The sequence below is a fragment of the Thalia democratica genome, chromosome 3 (genome assembly GCF_965202585.1).
Source record: "Thalia democratica chromosome 3, ktThaDemo2.hap1.1, whole genome shotgun sequence".
Taxonomy (NCBI): domain Eukaryota; kingdom Metazoa; phylum Chordata; class Thaliacea; order Salpida; family Salpidae; genus Thalia; species Thalia democratica.
Window position 1 is genome coordinate 49,618,126 of NC_139167.1, and position 24,673 is coordinate 49,642,798.

General features: G+C 27.2%; 1 protein-coding gene and 1 non-coding gene across 3 annotated transcripts in view; both read left to right on the plus strand.

Moving 5' to 3' along the window:
• The window catches only part of LOC145831237 (microtubule-associated serine/threonine-protein kinase 3-like), a 42,714-nt gene extending 18,250 nt beyond the window's left edge, over window positions 1-24,464 (plus strand). For both annotated transcript variants that reach the window (XM_082938391.1, XM_082938392.1), the window contains exons 15-40: window positions 16-198; window positions 673-794; window positions 1,095-1,191; window positions 1,673-1,810; window positions 2,581-2,693; window positions 2,905-3,037; window positions 3,315-3,480; window positions 3,897-4,033; window positions 4,159-4,267; window positions 4,577-4,797; window positions 5,119-5,195; window positions 5,495-5,628; window positions 6,193-6,426; window positions 6,685-6,849; window positions 11,346-11,425; window positions 12,528-12,698; window positions 13,696-13,851; window positions 14,397-14,581; window positions 15,269-15,419; window positions 15,764-15,913; window positions 20,394-20,558; window positions 20,809-20,944; window positions 22,085-22,227; window positions 22,419-22,517; window positions 22,849-22,947; window positions 23,775-24,464. In XM_082938391.1, the coding sequence (XP_082794517.1) occupies window positions 16-198; window positions 673-794; window positions 1,095-1,191; window positions 1,673-1,810; window positions 2,581-2,693; window positions 2,905-3,037; window positions 3,315-3,480; window positions 3,897-4,033; window positions 4,159-4,267; window positions 4,577-4,797; window positions 5,119-5,195; window positions 5,495-5,628; window positions 6,193-6,426; window positions 6,685-6,849; window positions 11,346-11,425; window positions 12,528-12,698; window positions 13,696-13,851; window positions 14,397-14,581; window positions 15,269-15,419; window positions 15,764-15,913; window positions 20,394-20,558; window positions 20,809-20,944; window positions 22,085-22,227; window positions 22,419-22,517; window positions 22,849-22,947; window positions 23,775-23,831 (3,621 nt within the window). In that variant the 3' untranslated portion in view covers window positions 23,832-24,464. The remainder of the gene's footprint in view (window positions 1-15; window positions 199-672; window positions 795-1,094; window positions 1,192-1,672; window positions 1,811-2,580; window positions 2,694-2,904; window positions 3,038-3,314; window positions 3,481-3,896; window positions 4,034-4,158; window positions 4,268-4,576; window positions 4,798-5,118; window positions 5,196-5,494; window positions 5,629-6,192; window positions 6,427-6,684; window positions 6,850-11,345; window positions 11,426-12,527; window positions 12,699-13,695; window positions 13,852-14,396; window positions 14,582-15,268; window positions 15,420-15,763; window positions 15,914-20,393; window positions 20,559-20,808; window positions 20,945-22,084; window positions 22,228-22,418; window positions 22,518-22,848; window positions 22,948-23,774) is intronic.
• LOC145832770 (U6 spliceosomal RNA) lies at window positions 17,911-18,017 on the plus strand. Its single transcript, XR_014369747.1, has one exon. It is a non-coding gene; the product is annotated as a U6 spliceosomal RNA (small nuclear RNA).
• Window positions 24,465-24,673: the final 209 nt, after the last annotated feature.

Genomic DNA, 24,673 nt, shown 5'->3' on the forward strand with positions numbered 1-24,673 from the left:
TATTTTCAACAACAGGAGTTTTCGCCCGAAGACTACTACGAGCTGATTTCGAATGTTGAGAACGACTTGAAGATCCAGCAGGAACACAAAAGTATACAGCAAGAAAACCCGTCCAACTGCAACTTGGAGCAGAAAGTTCCTCAATACATAATGGGCAGGCTCGGCATGACTTCTGACGAAATTATCATGAAAAATAAGGTTTGTTAAAGTTCTGAAGTGGTAGAAAATTAATATCTACTTATAATTATAAATTTGTTTTACTGTTTTTTGTCAACATATAGTAGTCCTTAAAATCCTAGACTATTTAGTATCAAAATACTCGAACCTTTAAACAATACTAAAAAAACTAAAAAGGTTATCCTGTTTATAAAATAGTTTGTTCTTTTCAAAAATCCGTTTATGCTAAAATATTTTTATTAATCAGCAGGCTAACATAAATTAAACATTGTTAAGTTTCGAGATGAAGTTGAAATGTAAGTAGATATGTTTTATAATTAAGTATTTAAGTTCTTCGAGTTTGTTACACTAATATTTTTTTTGTTTTAGTTTAATTTTACTTTTAATGAAACTAGGTTCTAAACTCAGTAATATATTTTTCACAAGTTCTTATAATAGTAAAACTAGTTTTTGTAATGACCTAATAAAATTTAGTATTAACATTCAAATTTACAGCCGATAAAATTTTCACTGGAATCTAGTTCGTCGTCGGACAGCGAAGTCAATGAAGCGGAACAAATTCGCATCACTGAAGCTGACTTCCGAACGATCAAACTGATCAGTAATGGCGCGTACGGGTCGGTTTTTACTTGAATATATTATGTTTAGCTTCTCTTTAGTCAGAGTTTTTATGAGGTTTCATAATTTTTGTACGTTAACAGCAACTGTGTTTTTATTTAAATTGTTTTATGTTGCACTTGTTTCTGAAAGTTAGTGTTTTTGCGTTGTATTTAAAGCAAACATTCCATTGGAAGTGCATCTAGTTTATTTGTCGTAAAATTGTACTTTTTACTACTAGTTATACATTTTTTTTTGTTCTAAAAAAATATCTTTTTGATTTTGATAACTTTACAAAGCTGTGATATTAAAATATGCAGAGCTGTCTACCTGGTTAAACGTAAAGATACGGAGGAAAGGTATGCCATGAAGAAGATAAATAAGAAAAATCTTGGACTGCGAAATCAGATAATGCAGGTTTGTTTTAAAGCCGTTAAATAACTAAGTTTTCAAAAGTTCCGTTTTAAGTTATACAATTGCTTAATTATTGACAAAACTTAAAAACAAGTATTTTAAAAATAAGCCAGTGTATAAGTACAAATTCTTTAGACCGTCCATTACAATGTGGTTTTAGTTGTAGTTGTTTTTTATGTAAATTTTTTTACTCATATCGTTATATTTAAAATAAATTTAAAATCATTGTTTTAAATCTTGTAATTTTATAGAAATATTTACGGTTATTTATACTTTTAGATATTTTATTGAAAAATTAAGTAGTTTTTACTTTATAATAATATTTTAGTACTGCTTAAGTTTAATAGTAATACTTCATTTATAATGTTCTAAACAAACTATTTGTATTTATATTGTTAAATGTAATAAAACAAAAACTAATCACTACATGGTATTAATTAAACATCAAAATAAAAAAAGAAAACATCTAATTAAAATTTTTCAGGTGTTTCACGAACGCGACATACTGACATTCGTTGAAAACCCGTTCGTAGTCTCATTGTACTGCTCCTTCCAAACTGAAAACCACCTGTGCATGGTGCTGGAGTACGTGGAAGGCGGAGACGTTGCCACTCTGCTGAAGGTGAGAGGTTTTATTTATTCATTCAGCATGGATCATGATAATGATTAATATTTATTGTAAGACGCATTCAAAGTAGAATTACAGTATATTTTGATATTTTTTTACTATTTAACACTGTTTTTTAACCTAAACTTAATTTTATACTAAAAATGGACAAAAAAAGTTGTACTTTTTAAATAACCTGGAAAAATTTAGAAAATTTGGAAGTTTTTTTATTATTCGATTAATATAGATGAAGATGGAGCTACATGCAGTTTTAATGTACATGTTGAAGCTTGTGGTTCACTTTCGTATAAGTGTTTATAATTATTAATACTCTTGTACAGCTTATAAGATAAATATTTATTTTTACGGGTTTAACTGACTCTGAGGCGCTGCAATATTAAAAACATCAAAGAAAAGTTTATCTATAAATCCCGAGGCTATACATAAACAAAGTTTTGCACTGTTTAAACTACAATTTTATTTCTCTACCACTAAAAATTTCAAACATAGCTGTATACCTAAACATATAAAAGCAGCAGTTACATAAACTATTTTTGAAATGTGTTCTAAATTATTTTAACATTTAGTTTTATTATGGTCATAAAAGCACTTGGAACTTCTCTATTCACTTGTCCTGTTCATATTAACTAAAAACTATTGTATTTTACATCAAATACTTAACATTACTTTTTTTTGTTTCATTTGAACTATATAGAAGAAAATATAGTATTAAGATAATAATTAGCGTTAAGGAGTTCATAACTAGTTTCGCTCTTATCTTTTAGAATCTGACAGTACTGCCAAATGAGCTGGCTCAACTTTACTTTGCTGAAACTGTGCTTGCACTGGAGTATCTGCATGAGTACGGAATCGTGCATAGAGATCTCAAGCCGGATAAGTTTGTTCTTTTAAAAGTTTTAATTATAAGTTGCTAAATTTGTTAATATTAAATTTAACAACCAATTTCAAATGATTGTATATTATACAAAAAAAAGTAATATTTTATATTGAATTGGTAATCTCTTAATATGATTTTTATATTAATTATATATCTAAAAATTTAGATAGACATAATACTTTCAAGTCTTATTGTATTAAAAACATTGCAGCTTGCTCATTACGGCTATGGGGCACATCAAGTTAACCGATTTTGGACTATCAAAAGTTGGACTAATGTCCAAGACAACTAATTTTTATGAAAACAACAAATCTGAAAAAACGCACCAGTTTCAAGACCAACAAGTATTTAAAATTTATTTAATTAAATACTTTAATTATTATATTTATCATTCACTTTAAAAAATAATGATAAAACTGTGCATCGTAAAATAACTTCTAGTGTATTAATAATTTCAGTACTAACCAATATATTATTTTTACGTAAGTCGTAATTTTCAAAACAATGTTTCACTCAAAAAAAGAGATTATCAGTTAATAATAAAGTTCTATTCGAATTGTATTAACAATAAGTCTTAATGTAGTTAAAACTAGCGACAACATATACTTCCAATAATTACAGATATTCGGAACACCGCAGTACATCGCGCCCGAAGTGATAATGAACACCGGATACGGTAAGTGCGTGGATTATTGGAGCGCGGGAATCTGCTTGTACGAATTCTTGGTTGGCTGCCCCCCTTTCTACGCCAGCACGCCTCAAGAACTCTTCGACGTCATTGTCGACAGTCCGTGTTATTTATTTTGCTCACAGTATTTTATATTAGTATTTGATCCAGAAACTATAAAAACTTTAAAAATAATTTTCGAACCAGTGTTTTTAACTAAATACATCAATTAAATAAAACAAGTTTGCTGGCTTTTAGGTATCACATGGTATCGGTAGTTTGTCTTGCTCATTTTCTTACATACATTATAAACAATCTTTTTATTTGCTAGTGTGATATATTTTTACAATTATTAACTTATAATAAAAAATTTGAATGTTGTTTAACTATTTATTCTTAATCTAAGAATTTTTTTCTCGTTCTTTTATAGACTTAAAACTGAACCTATCAAAATAGCGTTTTGCATTGAAATAATTTACTGATATAACATTAACACCTTTTTGAAGTTCACAAATAACTGACGATTATTTTAACAGGCGATGAGGAAATCTTGTTCCCCACTGACGATGAGGAAGACGGCGAGGAAGAATTTTCCATCATCGCGCAAGACCTCATTCTGAAATTGCTCGTCAAAGATCCCGTTAACAGACTCGGGTTTAATGGGGCCGCTGAAGTTAGTTGAAATTAATATTAATAAAAAATAAAAACTGTATTTTTCATAACTTTCTTCTTTTTTTTTTTTTGATTTTTGAAGTTTTATTTAATGTATACTGACCTTCGTGTCTTACAACAAAACAGGTCAAAGCGCACGCGTACTTTGATGGTCTGGATTGGAACAACATGTTGCTGGAAAAAGCTTTTTGGGTTCCGAGTTTTGAAAACGACGAGGACACAAGCTTTTTTGACAGTTAGTCTCATTAAGTAAAAAAATCAAAGTTAACTTAGCTTCTTGCTCTTAAACTTGATATTTTTATAAAATAGTATACTTAGTAGTTATGTTCAATATTCTAATTAAACTTTAAACATGAAATTTAACGTTTCTTTTGGTGTATTTGCACAATTAGTCGGTCTGATTAATAATTCACAAGTGAAACTTAAAAAAAAAAAAGAAGTTTCAAACTGTGATTCTTATTTTTCATTATTATTCGTCTATTTGAATATTGTTATCAATAGTTTAAAATTTATGTTAACGAAACTCATAATAAAAAATTTATAGCACGATCAGATCGGTACGACCATTCCAACCCGAAAGTGGTGGCCACCGATTCGTCGTTCAGTAGTCACGTGTCCACGGACATCAGCAAATCACAATCGAGCAACGTCGTGAGCCAATCAACTGCGAGCATCTGCGTCGATTCGACCAATGAGGACGACGACAACTCGAAGCTCAGAGTTTCCCTCAAAAGATTTGACTCGTGCAATAGAAAGTATTCACTTGTGAGTAAAGTTGTTTTTGCGTGAATCAATTACCACTGACAGTTGAAAACTTAGCATAGTTTTACAACTTAGAAAATAGTTCCATAGCTCTTAACATAACAGTAAAACTTTTTTTTTCATTATAAAAAGTATAAATTTAACATATTTTTTATTTATTATTCAAAATAGTTTATTGCAACTGTTCATAATTTTTTTCAGTATTTTGTATAAACATTTGTACTATTTTGCAAAATGATTAATAACATCAACACTTGTTAACTTAACAAGTTTACAGTTTTTACCCACCTGTAACTCTATTTAAACCTATAATTTATTTTCCAGAGTTTTCAAAGTTGTCGCAGTTCTTCGAACGCATCCAGCACCCAAGGCACTCCGAGAAGCAAAAGCAGAATTGACTGGTGAGTTTTTGTAGATGTTTTATTAGAATTTTGAAATTACTCATATAACTATGTTTTAGATCATATAATAAATCAGTAACAAATCTTTCAATAACTTATAGTTGTGAAATTTTATATTAAAATTTCTGTAAACAATGTATCAGTTTTAAATAAACTACAACACATAAAGACTTAGAAATTAGAATTAAGAATTAAAACTTTCGAAAGGTTACAGCTGCCCTGACATGAATACATAATCAATTTTACCGGTAATTTTTATAGTAAATAAAATTTTTAAATTAATTAACTCATATTTTTAGTTCAACTCCTGATAATACTGAAGTGTCAAAGCTTGTGTCGTACCCAAGTGATCCGAATATTTTCAACAAGTCTCTGAGCATCATCGCGTCAAACGTATCTGACTCCTGTAGTAAGGACGAATCAAAAGGCGAAGGTAAAAATGTTGCTACAATTAAAAGCTTTACGGATATTTTTTTGTTTAAAAGTCACTTATTTGTTAAAATTTATAAAAATCACTATATAATTTTAGATCACAAAAAAATGTAATGTTGTTGTAAAGTTATCTTTAAGTAAAACTAATAAAGATTATGACTATTTAAAAATACTGACTTAAAATAATTATTTCTTATCGTTCATGAGTCTGGTAATAAAAATATTTTACTAACTTATGTCTTCTAAAAAATCGGCTGTGTAACTACTAAGTTGTTTAGTCTGCTAAATCAGTTTTATAGTAAATTTTTCATACTTCAAGTTTTACTTCATTGGTTTTAGATTAAAGTAAAACATAATCTCCAAGTTTATATCTTAGCTTTCTTATTGGCCTAAACAAGTTTATTTTTCCAAGAGTTCGAATCATTTCTATTAAAACAGAGCACTTTATGTATTTTTAATTACAATAACTTTTACATTATTTTTAGAATGAAGTTTACACATATAACGGACATAAAAAATTTAAGCGCATTATTTTTAATTTTTTTTTTAAATTCAATGGACACAGGTGCGCTTGTCAATTCGTTATCTGGGTCAGAGAGCAGCTGGAACGAAAGCATCACTGACGAAAAGAAACGAGCCACCATCAAGCATTCCACTCCCAAGAATATGCTCTCTTCGACTCCGATCAAAGATCAGCGCAAGATCAGGTCCATGTCAGCCGACTGCGCGTTAATGGAAACCACCGACTGCAGTTTCGAACAAACTGCGTCGAAAAAACCAGAGAAAGACAGAGCAGCAGGTATCTTTTTGTTTACACTGTTCTATCTGTTTGTCTATGATAACATTTTTTCATAGTTTATATAATTTATAGGTCTAATTACGTTTATAGTTTCTTAAAGTCATTTATAATAAAACATCCCACTTTTTTTTAACATTTATAATGTTTTCATGAAAAGTATAGAGTAAAAGATGTTTTTTTATTGAACATTGTTCTATCTGCTTGTTTTTTGATGATGTATCCTTTTATTCATAGTTTATCATACAAATGTTTTATCAGGTGACGCCGGCAACAACGAGACCTTCTACACAGACCCCATCAAACCGCTGATCCTTTCCCCGGTGAAAAAGGTCACCAGACAGCAAGCGGTGGGAAAGCACAGCTTCCAACCCAGTGTGACGTCATCACCACGTCACAGAAGGCTAAGCTCTCACTCGTCCACTGGTAAATTGAAATAAGTTAAGCTTGTAGTTGCATGAACCTTCAGTGCTCGAATGCTAACAACACAATCGTAAACATACATTTTTTGCGTTCAAGAATTAATTTTGTCACCAGTGATTTTGCTTTTTATTTGTTTTGAATGTTTGAACTTCTTGCCATTTTTACTGTTTTAAAGCCATTTTCTTTTGAATTTTTTGTTTTAGTTTATCTAAAGTTTTAACTAAAAATGACAACACTGCCTTTTCTTATGTCCAATTTCTGAAATTTGAAAGTATTAATTATCTTTTATAAAAACCAAGATAAATTAAACACTTGTATAGTATTTTTAGTAAGTATGAAATAGTTCTTGTGTTAAATTTTGTTTAATTAATGGTTATTTGAATTTTTAACAGTTTAAAAAACCTTATTTAATAACAAAAGTGTAATTTGAAAACCAAATACTTAATAGATAAAAAATTATATTTTAATTTTTTTTAGCATTTTTTATTTGTAAATTCTTTTTTAGGTTTTATGTAGCTTTTAATACTTATTTGATTGAATGAATTCTTTTAAATAAAAATTAATTAATACTTTGGTTAGACTGTTTATAGTAGCTGTTTGTTTTTGAAGCACAATCTCGGTTATAATCACTTTTTTTATTTTCTTCCCACTCAAAAGAAATATAAAAGTTTTTTCACAATAATTAATAAATTGCGTATGACACGCTAATTGAAGTACTAAATACCTGCTACTGCAAAAAATAAAAACAAAAACAGTTTTTTCTTCCAAGTATCATTGAAAAGCAACTTATTCCCCAACTGAAACTATAGTCACGCTAGACATCTTATAAAATTACCATGTCAGGGTTGCTATAAAGCATAAAATCCTGGAATTTGACAAATTAGACACTTAAAACCTGAAATTTAAGGTGAATTTTTGTAAAAAAAAAGAATTTTAAACAACTCTTACATGTAAATTTAGATTAGATACGAGAAATATATTATTTACAATCATTTATTTTATTTTGTAATTTTTTTATAAAATTAATTAAAGTCACTACAGTATCTTTTTAATACTTATATACTACTTAAGACATTTTACTTACATATTAATTAGATACTAAAAATATTCAAAAAACTTGTACTTCAGAAAACCTCGGATTTTTTTTCAAAAAACCCATTGCAACCCTATTATGGCGTTAAAAAAAACTATATTATAAGATATACTCCCCATTTTAAGTAGTTAAATAATTTTTTATATAGTTTATATTAGTTAGCATGCTTTGTAAGTTTATATGTAATTCTATAAACTTGAATGAAGTTGTTTTTGTAAGTTATAATTGGTTTGTATATGCATAAAATCTTCATGATTTTAATAGCATGTTATGCATAGTTGAGCGTTTTCATGTATCAAAAAATTAGTATAGCAATTTAGTTTACTAATCATCAAAGTATTAAAGATTTGATATCATAAGTTAATAGCTTTTTATTTTCCTAGTTTCTAAGTCACTTAAATTTGTTTTATTTTCCTAAAATACTAAAGCTTATAAAGCAAATAGTATGTAAGCCCTTAAAAGGTTTTTGAATTTATATATAATGATATCATACATCAGTGTAAATTATAGGAATTTATGATATTGAATATACAACAAATTTTACATGCTTACCACAAGCAATATTCGTCTCTATAAAGATAATACTTTTAGGAAAACCATAGAAATACTTTCTGTTAAACTTGAGCAGGTTCTAAGCAACTTTGTTTTTGGTATATCTCGATTTTATAAAAGTACGTGAAATAAGAAAAACTTGTATTCTGCCTAAAATTTAAGCACCCAATAGCTAAAAACACTCCGTATTTTCTTGAGTTTTAGCCATTATCATATTTAAAAGCATTTTTGAAAGCAAATATAATTTTGTACTTTTTTTAGAATGTTTTGATTATTTTATGAAGTCCAAAAGAGCCAAAAAAAATTCAAAACAAGTCCAATTCATTAATTATATCGATATATTGAAATTAAGTTACTAAAGTATATTACTTACTGTCCTTTAATTAATTTATATGAATTCTTTTGTTTAAAACAATTTGTTGCTTATAGTTGTTCAATAAGCAACTTTAAATTTTTCAACAAAATAAAGACATTAATCAATTATAGCATAAAAACACTAAAGGTATAGAACACTATAGGTACTACTATTGTATAGAACAAAAATAAATAATTTTTAAATTTAAAATACTAAAACTACAAAACACATCATGACTTAATCTTCATTATAGTCAAATTATATTTTTCTGTTGACTTGTAACTTTAGTTTAAATTGAAGTGTAATTCCTTTGTACTTAACTTTATAGCTTAAATAGTTAAATATATTTATCAGATACAACAATTTTATAGTAATACTTATATTTTAAGAAATGTTGTGTATGATGCTTATAGTTTTTATTTTGTAAAGAAAAAAAGTTTTTTTAAGTTCAACTAATTGTGAATTATAACTGCACACTAAATTACTCAATTTAAGGGCTAAACTCTTTCGACTAAATTAAAACAAAATCTAAAATAAGATATTCCAATATCTAAATTTTTGCCACAACCATACTAACACCCTTTAATTTCTAACGTTCTAAGTATATAAAATTTCCTCTTTTTTTAAGTTTTACGTTTTCGATTTTAAGTTTATACATTTTAGTTTTTAAGTCAAATTCGTTTTTAACATAATAAAAATTTTAACTACTGCCTGTTTAGACTAAATTTAGTCTAAATTTTTGACAACAAAAATACGAAAGCAAAGTTCCATTTAAAAATTACATATGTGCTTTAGCCAAAAATCGGTAAAAGTAAGTATTCAAACTATGTAAATTTTTAAAATATAACTTCCAAACAAATGATTTTATGTATTAATTGTATTAATTATCCAGCTATCAAAAATAAATTGTTCATAGTTTTGAAGTAATGTATTACCATTAACCATACATAAAAAAAGTTTTGATAAATGCATTTTACATATAATTTTGGTGTGTAAATTTGTGGTAGTAAAACTGTTTAAAATTAAAATCTTTACATTAATAGGCTTCAAAATCGTTTTGAAATATTATTTTTTACTATAAGTTGATAGAATGTAATTAGATAAACTGATAACATTTTATATATACAGAATTTTATTTCTATCAATAGTAGTGTAACTTAACCGTTGGTTGTTATAAATAAAAACGCCTTCTTTGGTAATCAACAGTTTTAGAAGTAATGCGGGTAGCTACTGTTGCTTGTGTTGGTGTTTTCCTAAAAAGATTAAAAGCTGTTATTTTTATACTTTTAAATTAATTTTTATTTTCTGTATGTGATTGTTTAGATATTTTATTCGCTTAAAACATAAATAAACAACATCCGTCTTTTGAATTTATGATAGGGTTTATAGGTTTTTAACTTAGATATTTCATTTAAGTATTTTTAGTTTGCATACGAAGTTTTATTTTAAATAGATATTGTTGCCACAAATATGAACGTAAAACCATGACTTATAATAAAATATAATTACAAGATCTGTTATAAGTGGTCAAATATTGTTTATATGAACTTTACTTCAAATCCTAAGGAAAAAAAAAATTCTAAAGTATATATTAAACTATTTGTATAAGATGTTTTAACATATAACTAAAAATTGTGCTTGAAAGTTTTGTTTTGAGTTTTTAAACACTAAATTTCTCAATTGATGAACAATAAACGCCAAGCTTTACTTATAAATAAATTATAGCTTTTATGTTGTTAATTTTTTTATTATTACATTTTAATAATGTTTACGCTTTTTAGAACCTTTTATAAAAACATATAATTTATAAAAATGCAATTTAGTTTAAGACTCCTTAAACTTAGATTCTGTATCAAACATATATCGAAAAAATTACATAAGTTATTCTGTAAGTTTTTAAAAACTGATTCACTAAGTATGAAATCCTCAATAAAACTAAAAAATAGTTGTTTCAATTAATTTTAACAGTCATTATAATAGTATTATATAAAACTTCTGTGTTTTACGATTTTACTAAATTATTAGTGTTTCTTTACGTATTTGCTATTGTAGTATTGTATAATTTTGTAAACTTTACAATTGCGTTTAGTTTGTGGATAAAAAGTATAAATGAGTGAATAAATGTACACATAAATAAATACGCAACTAATTGTAGATAAAGAAGTATAATACAAAACAGAGATAATTAAAAATCAGAAAAAAAATACCTTAAATAACATACAAACTATTAGTTTAACTTAATGGCTTTAGTAACTATTATTTTCGATTAACAAATAACTAAAATCTAAAGAGAGTTGGACAGTCGATTAAAACTTTCAAACAAATTTTAAGTTTTAACTTAGCTAGTTTTTTTTCTATAACGTTTTGCAGTTAAAAAAATATATTACCAATTGCTCTAAGAATCTAGTTTTTTAAGTACAGTTTGTCTAAGACTTATAAAAATTCAGTACTTGAAAACTTAAGTTTACATCATGAGAGAAAACTTAAAAATGTTTTTAGGTTCTCTCAATCACTTGATGAGTGCGTCTCCTACACACCAACCTACATTTAATAAAGTTGGCAGTCCTACAACAAATAAGGTTTTGTTTTTGTTAGTCGTGTACAGATAGTAGTTTTAACTTTTGTTCTGTTTTGATACACGTATAGTTCAGGGTTGCCAAAATACCTGGAATCCTGGAAATATAAACTATTTTTGTATGTAATATAATTTGATAGAGACGAAAAATCTACCATAACGCTGTTTTTTTTTTGTAAAATCAAAATTTTGTTTGTTAAAAAACACATTTAAAGTAGCTTTACAATAACTTTTTAATGTTTTTGTACTGTTTAAGACAGTTTTTTTTTTACCTTAAGTTTTTTTTTTACTAGAAATAGACCAAAAAACATGCTTTTCTAAAACCTGGAAAAAGTCAGAAAACCTGGAGGAAATTTACAAAGACATTTTGCAACTCTGGAAGTTTTACAGCAATTGAATTTATGCTTAAAAATATTTTTAACTAATTTTAAAATATTGCTTTTAGCATAATTGATTGAAGTTTCTACAATCTATTGATTAACATTTTAATTTTAAATAGTTTCTTGTTATATGTTCCTCAGGACAAAAATTATTGAAAGCATAGTTTATATTACACTATAAACGTTGCTACATAATTCGTTAAGCTGAAATTTTTTTTATTATCTAACTATTTTGATTTTATGTAGTACTGCTTATAAATTTAGACATCTTTTAAGTTAACTAAATGGTCAAAAAATTTCCACCCCCATGACTCTTTGTTGTGTAAAATTTCTAAAATAAAAATCTATGTATAAAAGTTTGTTACGTTATATAAGGATTTTTTTAAATCAATTTTTTTATAAAAAGAGTTTTTAAAATTAAATATTTGAAATCTTAAAAAGGTAAAAATAAAAAAATATGCAGCTTAAAATTTGCTCTTAAACCACTGGTGAAATAGCTAGTACAGTTTGAATTAAACTCATAATTCAAAGGTACTATATACTATTTGCAATTAAAAATATACAATTATATTTTCATAAACGTTTTCATAAACGTTTTCGAAATTACTTTTTTTTTAAATTGATAAATGAATTTTAAGAATTAAAACATACAAAAACCTTTCTATAACAGTTCTATGGTGAATACTTATAAGCATTAAAGTGTGTAACAATCAATTTTGCCAACAGCCAACGAGATCCAGCAGCGTGTTCACTCCCCACATAAGCAGCCTGCCCGTTGAAAAGCTGATGGATCCGTGCATCGTGCAGCCGAAGAAGCAGCTCCAGTCACCCACCCGGATGTCACCTTGCAGCAGCGTGTCCAGTTGCGGCGACGAGATCACCATGAAGCCCATCGTCGTGAGTTGAATTGTCGTTGTTGTTTGTGTGTCGTCGTTAATAGTAGACCTTTGATTTTGTTGGTTTAATCAATCTAAATACATACTTAAAATTTCGAAAAGCTCTTTACATTTAAGGTTTTATTTAGGTATAAACTAAACCCTTATATTTTATTATTAAAATCTTGATAATAATTTTACTCCAATTTTATAAACAAAAAAAATCAAATATTTTAAAGTTTGCACTTAAGTGCAAAAAATCAATTAACTTCATTAATGTAATAAGTTATACAATGCTTAGTTAAGTTGCTTCACAAAATTTTTGAAAGCTATTAATTATGCACTGAAAAATATCTACCAACTTGTTTTCATTACAAATAGTACGTTACAAATCATAACTAGTAATATTGTGAAAAGCTTAAACAGTCATTTTTTATGCTTTTACGAGATTTAAAAGAACAATTTAAAATGGCTGAAAAAAAAGTTTAATAAAAACAAATTTTAAAACTTTATATCTAAGAATATTATTAAAAAAAACAACTAACGGTAAGAGGATTAGGGATAACAGTGGTAGTAAAAAAATATGAAAAATGAACAAAAAACTGACCAAGGTTTAGGGGTAACGGTGATAGTTAGAAATAAATAAAAAGAAAAAGGAATAGATAAATAAAAATAAAAAAGTTACCGATCAAGGGTAAGTGTTATGGGGTAACAGTAATAGTAAAATAAAGTTAATTAAAAATAAATAAATAAATTTCAACCCATGCAAAAGTGACGCCGTGCAAAAGTGTCCCTTCGTGCTTTTTTGAGGCCTAACCATTTTATAAACAATTGAAGCTGCCCGTATACTTTTAATCTTAACAATAAAATTCACAAAATAATGTGCTTCGCTAACCTTGTTAAATTTTGCAACAATCAAAATGCACAACATCTGTATTGAACTAAACGTGATTTTCACCAATCGATAATATAAATGTTGAGATTTATCACGCGTGTTATGTGTTGCGCATGTTCTGCAGGAGCTGACCGCTAGGAGGCACCACAGGAGGCTGCATCACACCTGCAGTGGTCCCTCCCTTCACCACAACCCTCCCCATCACTCCTCACACAAGGTTAAGCGGAGCAGGAGCATCAAGAAAAGCATCTACAAAAGCTCCAGCGTTTCCAGCCTGCAGGTAAGTGCCGCTCTGACGGCCTGTGAGTTATGGTTTGTATAATGATAGTAATGTATTGATAATTTACTTTTTTACTAACTCAATAGTAATTTAAAAAACGATGTCAGCTGTTGAAGAAAGCTAAAATATGACAATTTTTTTAATGAGCTAAACTACAACTACTTTTTAGTTAAAAAGTATTTAAAACTCTACTACATGAGGAAATTAAATAACAGTTAACTTTTAAACTAGTCTAAAATTATTTAAAAAAAAATTCTGCTTTAGTTTATGCATAAATTTCTATTTAAACGAAATGAGTTCAAATTGCATCTTCTGCAAAAAGTTCTTACGATACTTCAAAAAGCAGTTATGTTATTGTGTGCAGCTAAAAAGGTTTATCGAAATATATTTGTTGTTGTTTTTTTAGATTTTATTGTATACCCACTTACAATCAAATGTTAAGAAAAATAATTTGCATGTTTTTGTATGTAACACCAGTAATAAAATAACTTTAGTAACTAAATTACGTTTATATTAAACTTCAATGTATCAAGTTATATCAACAGCTCATAATTCCTTCCATGGACCTGGAAACTTCGCTCCCGCCCTCGCCACTCGCCTCCCCTCACAACCACGAGTTCCGCAGCAACGCCTCTATGACGTCACAGCTGACCACCACCATCAGGGTTTCGAACCCGTCCAGCAGCAGGGACTCGAGTCCGGGTAGAAACAGCGCCAAAAACTTTTCAAGGTTTTGCTACGAATATTATTAGCATTTCTTAGTTTTTGTTGAATGTATAAAATTAAAATTTTTACATTAAATTGTTTTTTTTTTATTAATCGAAAGTCGATTGACAATAGAAGTAAAAATATTTTAAACAAACATTTTGTCATGATAGCCAACTTTCTTTTTTCTTATCAAATGATATATAGTAAAAGTTAAATAGCATATTGACAACATAGTCTTGAAAGTGGTAGTATTATAGTTTGTTAAGTGGAAAGTTTTCCTTACCTTTCAAAAATTGAGTATTTCTGTGGAATAAAGAAAGTTTTTTAACTGCATTATTATTTTTTTTTTTTTTGCATTTTATAAACTACCATAAATGTTATAGTTGTAAAAGCTTTCTTATTAAGTTTAATGACTGTGAACACAAATATAGATTTTAGAAAAGTTTAATAACAAGTATATTTAAAACTCGATAGAAATTTTATTTATAATGTTTGTTGTAGTTTTATTAAGTAATACAATTTACGTTTAATTTAATAACACACATTTAATAGATAGAACAATAAAGTTATACTCAATCAATTGTTATTATTATTATTTTATTTAAATATTTAAATCATTATATACTAACTTCAGCAATAACTAACACAAATCTTTGTTCAAAGTTCAATTTACTAATAGTTTAAAACTTGTAAAAGTATAAACTTTTAGGTCATTTTCTCCAGTTCGAGGTAATGCAAAACCTCCAATAAAGTTAAAGATATCTGGAAAAATGAAAAACGGACTTGGGTTCAAATTAAAACAAATTCCAGTTTATATTGAAAACAAGCCTGATTCCTTTATATTACATCACATCGTTGAGGTATTTTTTTTTAGTTCTGCTTGTTAAATTTAATTTAGAATAAAGTTTTGAGTTTTTAAAACAAATTAATTACTTATACATCTTAAAATTTTGTATCAAAAATATTCTTTAGTAAACTTATTATTCCAAATTAAGTTCATAACTAAGTCGGGTACAATTACACAAAACATTATGTTATTATAGTTTACTGATAAACGGCAAACAATTTAATTATTTTCTTAATGTTTAGCTTTCCTTTTTCTAACAATAATAAAATTAGTACTGCTGTCCTTAATTATCATTATAAAAATCATTTTATGTCATAAATAATTATTTTAATTGCCAACTAAACAATTCAACATCAGAGTATAGACGAAGATGGTGATGCTTACAAGCTGGGATTGAGAGTGGGTGACCTGGTGACCCACATCAACAACCAGGTCATACAGGGAATGATCCACTCTGACGTCATACACCTCATTTACAAGTCTGCCGTGGCGATCCAAGTCGAAAAAGTTTGTTGCTTGTTTTGTTTAAACTGTCAAGAGAGCACTGCCCTTGAATCAAAATAGTATCAATAGCGTGTTTTTATTGTAATAACAAATGCTGATTTAAAAGTTTATACTATAACTACTTTCAAACATACAATTTAAATACAATCATTTCAAATTGAAAATAATTTAATTAAAAAAAAATATTGCAGGGTTAGTTAAAAATATAAAACTAAAATGACGAGCAGTTTAGTTTGCTCACGAAATTTCCCCATATGAAAATTGTTAGGTCGTTTTATTAATTCTTCTTTAAATAACTTGGTAAAACATTTCAATGCGTAAACAGCTTAAGCAATGTTTAACCAAATACATATTCACATTAAGGTAAAATAAATTTATATACTATTAGATAAATTTCTGAGATATTTAAATAAAGCTTCAATCTCTCAACACCAACACATGCAAGCACATATATCAAAAATATGTTTAAGCCGGTAAAATTTTGACTTGGATAAGAGTATTTCTTTTTTGTTTAAACAACAATCGACAATTATTTAAATGTAATGAATCCGCCTAACTAAAAAAGCAATAAGTGGAATTAAATAGAAAAAAGTCCTTCGTTGGTAACAGTAACTAAAACAAATTATTAAAAATAATATAGTTCATACTTAGACATGGAAGAATTTTGCAAAATGAATAGTTATAACTTAAGTATACAAATTACTTTAGCGTAGGAGTGGGCAAATTGGCTCACTAACAGAAGTCTCTAACGTATTGTTTAGCTTGATAATATCTGTAAAAAAATATAGAATTAAGCTTTTAATAAAAAATATTTTACAATTTCTAGCTTGAATTTATTACACTTTAATGCTTTTTTAATGATAAATTTTCTTTCTTTTAAAAAATTATTTATCAAAATACTACGGTTCGCTAATACTTTTTTTTCAATAATTCCTAACAGCAATGAATTTTTTAAATAGTTCTTGCCCGCTGACTTAAAAATTCGCCCACCCCTAGCTTAGCAGGACATTTAACTTTTTTTTTACATGTGTAGAAGACTTTAAAGTAGTCTATAAATCTTTCTGGGGTAGGAAACGTACAACAGTATGTGTGAAAATAAGTGGCCTGCCAATTTTTACAAAAGTTAAGTGAAATCCCGCCCACAAAAGGTAAAACTGCGGTCCGCGAGTGTGCAAACCTGGACCACTAATCCAAATTTAGAAGCTAAAACTAGATATTCTGAGATTTGAAATAAAAGCAAAAAAGTCAGAAAAAAAAGGTCTTGGGTACAATTTACAAGAAATTTAAAACTTACACTAGATACAATAAAATACATTTTCAACATATTAGTAGTTGAAGAATCTGATAACTGAGTATTTGTCGTGAATTAAATTGAAACGCTCCGGCCCGCAAAAAACTAAACTTTTCTACACCTGGTCCGCCGACTAAAACGTTGCTTTTACCCCTAACCAAAAGCGAGAAGGTTATCAAAAACTTTATTTGTTTCATGTTGAGTATTGAACCACAAACTTTACTTTTTATATTTCTTTAAAATAAGTTTTCACATACTAAAAACTTTATTAAATAAAAACTAATAACAAAGATACCTAAAAAATCTTTTGGTCTTTTGACCTGGGTATACAAAAAGACCTCGCAGTCCATCGAGTTGTACACCACACTTGAATTATAATGACCTAAAAATAAAAATAAAAAATTCAGTCATAATATTTATATATGATCTAAAAAGTGTTATTAACCCTATAAATACTAAGTTTCGTGTAAACAAAAAAAGGTAAAGTTTAAAAGCTTGATTAAAAATCCGAACTTTGTTAGCTGTGTAAATTTTGACAATTGTTTACTGCAGTTACTATATTGCTTATTCAAGAAAAATATTTCCAGTAAAAAAATGAGAGAGCAAACAACTATACTCTCATTATATGACGTCACAAACTAGTGCACACAGTTGTACGCATCACAGTAAACCGACGCGTATATATAGTAAGTTTGTTCTTTAACTTTACGTACTTGCTTCGGCAGTACATATACTAAAATTGGAACGATACAGAGAAGATTAGCATGGCCCCTGCGCAAGGATGACACGCAAAATCGTGAAGCGTTCCTACTTTTTTTAATAACAAACAATTCATTGTTTTGAAAATATATATTCTTCAATAGTAAATAAAACAGTATATAACATTTAAAACATCATATTGATAAGCTTCTAACAAGTTTCAATTGCTTCCTTTCGGTAAATATTTTTCTTAAACTTATCATTTTGAAAACTGACAATTCACATTTTCATCAAAATGCTCTACAAACAAAAAGCTGTAAAATAAATTTATTGTGTGGCCAGTATTGAGTTTAGATATTACAATATACAACTGTAATTTAAGCTAAACAACAGCGCATTCAACTCTTTAAAAACAAAACGGTAGGTATTTCAAATAGTAGTGTAATCTAAACAAATACTAAGTTTTGATAATGAAACTGTAAAAAATATTAAATAGTTTATTATTTAACTTTAGTACTTAGAATGTTTCTTGAAGAACTCCGTGGATTTGTGCTATAAGTTTAACACAATGAAACGTACGTCAGTTTCGATGATGCAATTACTTCGCAAACTGTTTTTATTGTTATATTCCAACGAATTTTTTTCGTTCGGGTCTTTTAAAAAAACATTTTAGTATAATGGACAAATCAAGTACTTAAAATTAATAACAAATTGTACAATAATCTTCCTTTATTGTAACAAGTAATGTTTCTGTGTGTTAACGAATCAACACACTTCAACTGGGTACTGTACAATTTGTTTTAATTTATATTCCAGTGAAGTTACTTCACTAGGATCTTTTATTAGCAAACGATTAAACCTATATTTTTGAACAGTTGTACTTAGAAATTGTGGTTTTCAGTGAGTACAAAAAACTTAGCAAAGTTTAAAAGAAAATTGTATTACATTTTTGTGTTGTCATTTACTATAAGAAATAGGTGATTGTAAAGTTAATTAACATGTTTAACAGGTATTTAAATATTAAGATACTCAAAAATTTTCAAAACTAGTTTTCTTAATTATTATTCATATTTTTGTAGTCGAGTATGCGCAGAATTTATTTTCTAATAAATTGTTAGGGTAGTTTATTTTCTAAAAAACTTGTGTGCCCAGCTTTTGAAAAGGCTGAAGGTCACTGATTTAAAACACTGATGATATTATGTTCAAGCAAATGTTGATAAATTAGTTCTTTAATTTTAAAAAACAACTCTTTACTCAAATATTTTTAAAATAGTTTCCTACTTCTAAGTCAGATTAGCAAATACAAGTCTATAGTAATAACGAAGTCTTATAAATCATTTTCTGCCACATTTTTTTTTTATGTGTTATATTTTAGTAAGATCTAAAAAATAAAACATTGACTATAAATCACCTTTAGTACGGACAACTTTCAAAAGTTTTAATAATAATAAAAAAGTTAAATCTTTAGTAAATGACTTTGCAAAAGGTAAAGCTTATTTTTACGACTGCATAAAAAATTGATTATAATTTATTCAAAATGTGTATAATGTTAAATGTATAAGAAGTAAACAAAATGTTATTATTTAATTCTTTAAAACTAGTTGAACCAAAATTCTAGCGATTATTTTGTTATTTATGTATTTTAAGCTACAAAGTGTTACTATATTTTGTAAAAACAATTATTTTTGAAACTAAACTACTTTTAGTTATCAAAAGTGTTAAATTAAAGTCTACTTTACCTTCCAATAAAGTACTGTGATGTTTTTTAAACTAAAGACAATTTAAACTTACAAGCAAGCAATATTTTATTAAAACAAACTTTTACAAGGCTTGATTATTTTATACTTGAAAAGAAATACTGGTTAATAACTTTTTTAGTTATGCAAAAAAGTACAAACATACTAAGTTTACTTTATAGTTAGAAACGAAAACAATTTAAATAATAAAATAAAAACAAGCTTAAAGAAAACTACTAATGCTAATAGTTATACTTAGTAGCTAAGTGTACACAAACATATAAAAATTAGTATAGTTTTTATTTGAAATTTTGAAGTGATTAAAGGCGCTAAATTTTTATTTTGATGATAATACTCTGAACTGTCGTCGAGTTAGTTCTATAGTTTGAAGCATATATAGAATGAAAATGAGCGTAAAACTTTACTACATTTAAATGATGATGAAAAAGTATAAAAGTAATAAATTTTAATCTTTTCTTCCTTAAAACAAGCTTCTTACACAATAAATACAGAACCTAAGCTACTAGATTTTACAACAAAAATTTACAAAGTACTCGATTTAGTAAAAACTGACGCACGTTTCTCTGTGTTAAACTAATAAAACAGCTAAACAGAGTTTTACTATTAAAATATAATTGTTTTTGTATTTGACCTCCTCAAATTCAAAATTTATTTTTTGAGTACTAAAGAAACTCATTTCCAATGAGCAATATTTTAAAGTATCCCATTTCTGGTAACATTACGATCTCATACACAGACAATCACAATCAATGCTGTACCTCTCAGTTCGACATCAATTAAAACTGGCAGAAAGAAAACTGTAAAAAGCGCAAGTTCATCAAGGAGACCCTACCGGCTGCTTAGAAGAAGATACAATGTTGCTAGGGTAGTTCGGCTCCATGACAACCAACAAAGCTGCACTGTAAGCTTGCTGCAAATTTTTGTTCATAAAGTTTATGCATAACAGGAATAAAAAACACTTAATTTATTGTATGAAGTAAGGCTTTTAATTTTAAGAATTATTAGACATTTATAAAGTTTTTAGCTAGCTTCCTAGTTAAATTAACTTCCTAATCAAAAAAATCATCAAATAACTTATAAAAACTAAATAAATTAGATTAAAATAATTATTGTTATAATAAGAACAGAAATTTATTTAAATACTCATCTAGACACTTCACCAACCGGCCAATAACACAGCTAGACTTTCGTATGGCGCGCCAACCAGGTATCTAAATCAACTCGGTCGAAATAAATCTACTAAAAGACGAAGGGAACTTCTTAGACAGAAAAGAAATTCAAACACAGGTTGGTATTTCCACAAAAAAAAGACAACATATTTTTCTTCTAGGAAGCACTATATAATTTGATTAATGTTTTTCACTTTTTTTCAGTCTTTTTATTTTTATCGAGAAATATAGTACAGTGCTTATTCACTTATCCGGACATGTTGGGCAAGATTTTTCTGTAAACATGTTCGGATAAGCATATTTCCGAATAACTACAAAAAAAAAATTTTCAAAAATTATAACTGCTGTATATTATGCGATGCATAACAAATAATAAAAACTCAGCTCCTCTTTTTCTGCTTTAAGATGTTAAAAATTTTCTTCACTTTTCAAAATTTCGTACAAAGTCTACTTGCCTTTGCTAAACTGCTCCATTATAAAAAACTTTGGCGCATTGTTTTTACCATTTTACTAACTTCTAATTTATTTTTAATGATAATAAGTGCAACTCGTTTTCTTTTTTTTTAGATGTTTTGTCCATTTATAAAACTTTTATATATTCATTTTCCAAAATAGCATATAATTTAATCAACTATCAAAAAAACTTGAAGTCGTATTTAAAAAAACATTGTTTAAAAAACAATTAAGAACTGACTTAATTTATATATAATAAAATTCACCACACGACCAACTAAAGCACAATGTACTCAAGCGACCGTTTGTGGGTAAAGTTGAAAAAATTTATAACTCTACATACAAAGGTTTTTGATAACTGAACTAGTTTTGAACAAAGTTTGATGGTAAGCTGTAGTAGTATTATTACGTCATAAAATTGAACTAAATTGGAGAATTTTTTTAATCACTTAAAATTTTCTTACTTATGAAAGCATATATATTTGTACCACTAAAATTTTTGTCTTATATATTTTAAAAATTTTGAATTTTCTTCTCGACTGAAACTTTCCGGATAATTGAGCGTCTGGATAAGTGAAGTCCATATAAGTGAATAAGCACTGTATTATTTTTTGATTCAGATGCTATTAATCAAGTTAATAAAAAAAAGATTAAATTTAATCTTTAAACTTTTGAATACTTAATAACAAAATTTTCACACATAAACTGAGTAAAAATGTAACATATAAATTAATAATTGTTTACATTAGGCTTCATCAATTGAGGTTTTTAAATAGAAATTATTTAATAAATATATTTGTTTCAGCTGATGGTCTCCGTGGCAAGTCGCCGTTGTTACAGCAACCACAGAATAGCAACAGGCGCGTTCAACCACAAGGGTGCAGCAGCGAGAAGAAAGAAGCTAAATCCAAGTCTTTAAATGAAAAACAACAAAACCCGCTTGTGAAGGTAATAATTTCTTTTTTACTTAAGTTATCTTATTTTGAGATCTAAAACGAATAATAAAAGTTATCAACTTATATAAATATAGTGTCTATTAGTTGGTTGCATAATTTAAAGCAATTACTTGTTAAAACGATGTATGAAGTACTTCTTTTTTTACTTTGAACTGTTGTACTAATTTTAAAAATTGAATGTAGATGCTGCAAGGAAGCTTGTTTTCAAAAAATGATGAACCTAAAGCAGAAACTCAGTCAAGTGAAAAAGTTAAAACTACAAGCAGACCCTTTTCATTACAGGTTATAACCCATCTTTCAGTAAAAATATAAAGTTAATTGTTGTATTGTTTTCTTAACTATAATTTATTCAAAATAATATTGCGCTACCTGTTTACAAAAATGTTTCTAATCTTTATGAAGATAAGGTTTATTTCATAAGTAGATCAGATTATTATTGTTGATATTTTTACATTAACAAGATTATTTTATCTTATTTCAATACTATATTTATTAACTATCAAAAGTTTTTCTTTCATTTTGTATACCGAAAGGCGTTAAACCACCTGAAAAATAGAGCAGGCGTTGAAAAAAAATTATGCAACAGTTTTTGAAAATTAATTTTACGCAACAGTGCATGACGTCGCGTGGAATCCGACGCAGGAAGTCTGTCGGATGCCAGCAGATGCCACTGTCACCGCTCGCTCGCTCCAACAACATGCCCTGTGACAAGGTTGGTTGTAAACATGTTATTCGTATAAAACGAATAATACTTGTCAAATACAAAAAAGCTATAAAATAGCCTTAAAATAGTTGTCTAATGAAACAATAACCAAAACACACTAATTGCAAAGCTTTCGACCTTTATTTAGAACATTTTCAGTGCAAAAATACGGCTGTAAAAACATAAATTAAAGTATAAACATAAAATTTAAAAATATATGTATAAAAAATGTCTTTAATTGATAAAATGACTACTATTAACAGCAAACAAACACTTTTTTTTATAATTACTAAATAAAAAAACACACATTTACTTTATACTTATAATATTAAAAAGAGTTTTGTTTTATAAAATTACATATGTACATTAATATATAAATATATGTTAAGATCTACTAAATAACACAAAAACATACAAAAAAATACAAAAAAGATGCATCTAACAAAATGTACTTTAACTATTTTACCCCTATAAATCATTGTATTGTGTTTTAGCTAAATTAATATTTGATTTGAGTTTATTTATCCAAAAATTTTCTTTATAGTCAAGATTCTTAAAATCTGGTTCTTCCAAAAAAGCAACTTCATACGCGCCATCAAAACCAACTCTCTGTAGATCGTTCTTGTGTTTATTATAGTAGTGTCTATATAAAGCATTTTCATCTGTTATATCTATAATACTTGTCAACCAATTTTTAATTTATTTCAGAATGGAATTTGTTAACTATCTCATACTAAAAACATGCTTTCATGTATACGTTTTTTAAATACACTATTAATTGTTTTAAATTGCAGTCATACGTTTTTTACTTTTTGGAAACAATAATTAATTTATAGATCGATGATCAAACAAAAACTGTTGTGAGGAAAAACTCTAAGAAGTTGAACGACTGAGACTTGAATGAAGTTTTGTTTGAATTTTGATGGTTCTGCGCCGAAGCATAACTTAATTTTAGTTCAAAAAATTCAGGAAGAAAAAATAAATTTCATTAATATTGTTTATTTATTTGTTATGTATAAAATTACTAAAATACTTGAACTGATTGCAGTTCCGGACCATGAAACTGTTGTAATTCCTTTTTCATAATTTTTAAAAGTTGTTTTTTTTGTTTTTATTGTTTTTTTTTGTTACGTTTTGTTTTATTTTGCACTTTTCACACGTGTAATTCAACTTGATTTCTGCCTGAAAATTTCAAAATGTTAAATTTTTATTTATTTTACTATAAATGTATAAAACTCAAGTTATAGCAACTTATTGATTTATTGATCGTTGATTTTTTTGATTTAAAGTGTATTGTAACAAATGAAGTTTATTTTTGCTGGTGTAGTTATATATTTTCTTTCTTATCAAAGCTGCCTAGCTTTAATGTTTAAAAACTGTTTAAAACAACTTAATTATTAGAATTACCACTTTTTATTCAATTCTTATAAATTTGATTACTAAAACAGGTTTCTATAATCATAATTTGAAAAATAAAAACTTGAACTAAAAAATATTATACCTTATGATTATATCTTAGTTACGAAAGTTTTAAGTTGTACCTTTATAAAATAAGTAAGTTTTTAGAAGCATAGTTGTCTGTATATATTTATGCTTAGTTATTAAAACTTTTTTTTTTGTTTTTACTGTTTAATAAAAGTTGTAACTTTTTTCTTCAAACTTATAAATACGTAAATTAAGATGATCTGACTTCAGCATTAAAATCTGACTTTTTTTTTTATTTCCTAGATACTTG